The sequence below is a fragment of the Cotesia glomerata genome, linkage group LG10 (assembly GCF_020080835.1).
Source record: "Cotesia glomerata isolate CgM1 linkage group LG10, MPM_Cglom_v2.3, whole genome shotgun sequence".
Classification (NCBI taxonomy): domain Eukaryota; kingdom Metazoa; phylum Arthropoda; class Insecta; order Hymenoptera; family Braconidae; genus Cotesia; species Cotesia glomerata.
In genome coordinates, this window is record NC_058167.1 from 13,260,917 (window position 1) to 13,265,914 (window position 4,998).

Sequence of the window (4,998 nt, forward strand, 5' to 3'; positions counted from 1 at the left end):
TCGGTGCCGGGTTTTATCTTGATTCGGTGCGACGCGCACCGTGCGGGTCCTTTAATCCCCTCGTCTATTCGTAACCACCCTTTTATTTCGTGCTGCGCGGTCTCGAGATCGTAGGTTAGTTCTACTGCGTCAAAAGCCTCGAGTTCTCGGATCAGTCGGTAGCCTAATGTACCAAGATTGTCCATGCCCAGGAGCATGTCACTGGCGTAGGCAGGAACGACATGGAAGGGTAGGGTGTAGGGCCGGTCCTCGACCAGAACGCGGACCCAGGCTTTTCCCATGGTTTGTATCACATGGTTCCCTAAGGTAGTCCCTTTTGTCTGGGCCGGATTGAATTCGACGTGAAGTCGCTCGCGACGGATCAAATCCCAAGTGCGTTGAGAGATGAGCGATGCGGTGGCCCCGGTGTCCAATAGCGCGTGTATCGTTTCTTTGCCTAATCTAATCTCGGCGAACGGGCGTTTGTCGTGTGGTTTTACTGGGGTTGGCTGGAATTGCCCGGTTTCGGTACTGGCGCGTTTGGTGTCTGGTTGTGTGGTCGTTTCACGGGTTCGTTCCCTGCGCTGGTTGCTTCCCGAGGTGTCGTAGGCCGCTGCGGGAAGCTCACACCGGTCCTGTTGGCATTTCCCTGATCTGGGCAAGGACAATTTCTGTATGTCGTGCCCAACTCGCCACAACGACTACAAAATTTGACCCATGGGTTCGGGCATTGCCAGCGGGCGTGGCCGTGTTCTCGGCATTTCCAGCAATGGGCCCTCCGGTCGTATTCCATGATCTCCAATGGGGAGGTTCGGGTCGGGTTCGGTGGGTGTCGGGCTACCGCTTTGGTCTCCTTCGGCCGGGACGTCCTTTCCTGCGCAATCAGCTGCTCGTATTCGCCGGTGAGGCGTAGCATTTCCGCGACGTTTGCAAATTCGGTTCGCTTCATGTACCTTCGATACTCCGGTCGCAAGTTTTGGTACAGACGGGTGAGACGGGCCGTCGTGGACATCCTTCCGTGCCTTCGCATCAGGGTTTGCAGTTGAGTGGCGTATTCTGCCGCGGTTTCCGACGTCCCTTGCATTCGATTACGGATCTGCTCTTCTAAATCTAGTTCCAGGCCCGGAGGTAGGTAGAACGCCTTCAGGTCGTTGCTGAAGTCCTTCCAAGAAGCCCAGTTCTGCTTGTTGTTTCGGTACCAAAGCAAGGCTTTATCGCGGAGGAGCATGGGAATGCAGGGTACCAACTGATCGAGTTCGTAGCCATAGCTTTCCGCTAGCTCTTCCAGTCGTTCCAAGAAATCTTGGACGTCGCGTTCCCCCTTAAAGATGACTCCCCACTTCCGGACCATATCCCTGCGTCGTAGTTCGTCAGCGTCGGTTTGCGGGTGACGTCGGTCACCGATCGACGTGCTGGCGGGGTGGGTTGCTGGAGACGAGGACCCGGTGTGGAGGCGGGATTGCGCGTTGGAGTGGCTCCCTGGTCCGGGTCCACATGGTCGGGTCGCGGTCTTGCCTCGACGGGTCGTCTCGCGGGTTGTTCGCGTTCTCGTGCGATTTGGGCGCGGATTTCGCGCCTAAAACGTTCCCGCAATTGTCGTTCCGCCCTCTCTTTCTCCGCGCGCTCGTTTTCGCGTCGCTCTCGCTCTTGTTCCTCTTGCTCTCGTTCATTCCTCTCACGTTCTGCCTCGTCATTTTCGACTTTCGCTCGTTCCCTCAACTCGCGCTCGATTCGCTCTCGTACTTCGTTCTCGATCCGCTCTCGTACTTCGTTCTCGATCCGCTCTCGTACATCGTTCTCGATCCGCTCTCGTACATCCCTCTCGCGTTCTTCGGCTTCAATTTCGGCTCTTATCTGTTCCTCCTGGAGCCGGTTCTCATCTTCGGCTTCCTCGGTTTCTTCTTCATCGGATGGTTGGTGTCTTTCTTCACCCTCGTCACCATCATCACGGGTATCACCCTCGGGGTCCTCGAGGCCGTCGAGTTCGATCTCAGATCGTTCGAGATCAACTAAGAGTTTATCGTAGCGCCCCGCACGGCCTCCGTTAGCCGTTTTCGTTTGATTCAGTGCAGTTCGCAGGAGAAACCGTAGCTCGGCTAACTTTGCATCCGGTTCGAAGGTTACTCGGTACTTTGCGAGTTCTTCCTTAACCTCTTCCTTGCGCAGGGACCATAGCCACGATCGCGATCCCGATTCCGCCATTGTTCTAATTCTTTTGTTTTTGTCAATTCTAAAAAATCTACTATTAGTTTTACCCGCTACTCCACGATAATTACGTCACGTCACGTCGAGTCACGTCCCTGTTCGAGCGCCAAAAATTTGTAACGGGTAAAATTCGTGATAAAAGGGATTTTAACCCTTTTATTATCTAAACAGTTAAATTAAACCGAGTCTAGTTTTCATGATCTGAAAGTCCTCGAATAGACCGTACTAGACAATATCAATAAAATCCCCGGCTCGAATTTAGAGCTCGCCGATGTCCAGGGTCAACAGGGGATTGTCCGAATAAATCAGAACTAAACGTAATAGAAGAAACAATAGAAGTCTTTTATTTAGTAACAATAATTAAACATTGTGGTGAAAAGAACACCCTCCTATCACCTTTACAAAATGGTAGTCACACTCATTCGTCCAAAACCGCGCTTTCCGGTATTTTTCTGTTTTACCGACTGATGGTAAAACAGGAATCTGCTTACCGACTTTTTAGTTTGATCGTTTTCTGTTTTACCGACTGATGGTAAAACAGGAATCTGCTTACCGACTTTTAGTATGATCGTTTTCTGTTTTACCGACCGTCTGGGAGTTTCCAAAATTCGCGTTATTCAGTTCGCGGCACTAGTGGGTCAGTTTCCTACTCGGGATTCCCCCGGAGAAACGAGAGGATAGTCTCCAGCTCCCTTCTCCCGCGGTGCTGCCCCCCAGGTCCCCGAAGTCGAGGTATCTAGCCGACTTCCTCGACCTCCTAATCGCCGTTCCCAAAGATCGAGAGGATAGCCTCCAGCTCGATCCCTCCTACTCGACTATGATCACCTGCCGCACCCTGACAGAAGGTCGGAGTACGGGGAGTCCGTTGTACCCCTAAGAGATGAGCTCCACTTACCTTGGTACAGTCGTACTCTGGGTAACTTGAGGTCCTTAGCGTTTTTCCTTCTGGATAGCCTCCACAGGGAAAATCGTCTCAGTGGTACTCGACGATTCTTCCGCGATAAATTTGGGACTTTATCATTTTTCCAAAAAGTCACTTGCAACGAAACGGAAGGATCGTTTTAGACACCTATCGCCAGGTTTGGAAGCTCGATAAACGTCAATTAATTCTAAGTTTTTAATTTTCACTTTGAAAATTAAATATCAAATGCATTCAATCAATTCAACAGATTACTTCAATTTTCAACAGAATACGTTTCCATACAAATTTTTGCCCGGGACTTAGAATAATTTTGGGCGTTCTTACAGCTATTCTACGGCGCACTAAAATAATTTACACAGCGTTCTCCAGGCCAATTCTTATGATTTTGGATTCTCCAAAATTCGAGCCTATCCGGGCGGACATTTAGCGCATACCAAAATTAAACATAAATAATCATTACTTAACAATAATTATAATAAACAATCCTCGTTGTGCCCAAAAAAACGAAACGCCCGAGGCAAAATAATTTTCCCTCATCGGATTTTATCGGCAAAATTCGGAATTCCGTATCAGTTTATACCAATATATGGTCTTTAATTAAACAATTAAAAAAATGACAAAAGATATAAATAAACAATAAAATTTCGGCTCTTTAATGCCCTCTCGTGCCGGCTTAGCCGGCAGAATATACAATTCGCCGGGTGCGTCACACAAATAACAAAAATAATAAAACATACTTTAAACAAAATTAACTAACGAAACACATTAAATAATACATATAATAATTAACTAAAATCTGGATATAGTGTTGGGTTCCTGGGGTCGCCACGACGGTATCTATGTGAGTGAGAGTATGTGTGAGAAGAGTGTTCTAACATATTGTTTATATTGTTTAATTTGTTTATATTGTTTATATCGTTTATTAACATGATCAGGCCAATAAAGAGGTTTTTCTTTTTTTCTTTGATTGATTTAAAATAAAGTGTTTTGTTTATTATTTTGTTATCGATAATGTAATCCCCGTTTATGACCCTGGACTCCGGCGAGCAAATTTCGAGCCGGGGACAATTAAATAAATTATTTTATTTTTATAATTTTTTTGGAAAACGTGGACGTTACAGATGGCGCTCGAACAGGGACAGGATTAATTTTTGGTAACGGGCCACGTAGTGTAGTTAAAGATGACTTATCGTAAATTCATATTATTGTAAATCTTTTGGAACTTGGGGAACGAGAAAAAAAAAATCGTTCCAAAACGCGATTAGCCGGGATGTGAATGTGTTGTCGAAAAGAAGTCGTTCAACCGGATGAAGGATGAAACTAGAACCTTGAATCTCTGATGTAAACCAGTACCGAAATCTAAGTGTCCGCAGTGTTCTGAGCAATTCAAAGATGAGACCATGCCCTGGAGGTAGGAGTCACCGTCATCAAGAATTACCAGTCACTGAAATAGCCACGAAGTTGAGGAACTCGTTGAAATCAGAACTTGTAAAAGTCCTGTGTGCCACTATGTGGGCAGGCACCTGAAAAAGTCCTGTGTGCCACTATGTGGGCAGGCACCTGAAAAAGTCCTGTGTGCCACTATGTGGGCAGGCACCTGAAAAAGTCCTGTGTGCCACTATGTGGGCAGGCACCTGTAAAAGTCCTGTGTGCCACTATGTGGGCAGGCACCTGAAAAAGTCCTGTGTGCCATTACGTGGGCAGGCACCTGAAGTTGAATCCGAAGCCGAGTATGAGCAGAACTTGAACCACGACGCATCACCGTAGAATGACCGTGAGGAAGATCCATCCGAGGTCCCGATTGTGAACCAGACTCAGCGATGAGGACACCGAAAGAAGATCCGCGTAAAACCGAGTAAAGACCCCAAGTTTCAAAAGATACCAAATTTAAA

At 47.5% G+C, this 4,998-nt stretch overlaps 1 protein-coding gene across 1 annotated transcript; it reads right to left on the reverse strand.

Moving 5' to 3' along the window:
• Positions 1–1,254: 1,254 nt before the first annotated feature.
• On the reverse strand, positions 1,255–2,181 carry LOC123273436 (trichohyalin-like). The gene has a single exon (XM_044740835.1). The coding sequence runs from the start codon at positions 2,179–2,181 to the stop codon at positions 1,255–1,257; it is 927 nt and encodes a 308-aa protein (XP_044596770.1).
• Between the last annotated feature and the right edge of the window lie 2,817 nt (positions 2,182–4,998).

What these genes read in the sequence shown, in the direction of transcription:
- LOC123273436 (XM_044740835.1), bottom strand. Translation starts at nt 2,181, where the DNA reads ATGGCGGAATCGGGATCGCGATCGTGGCTATGGTCCCTGCGCAAGGAA.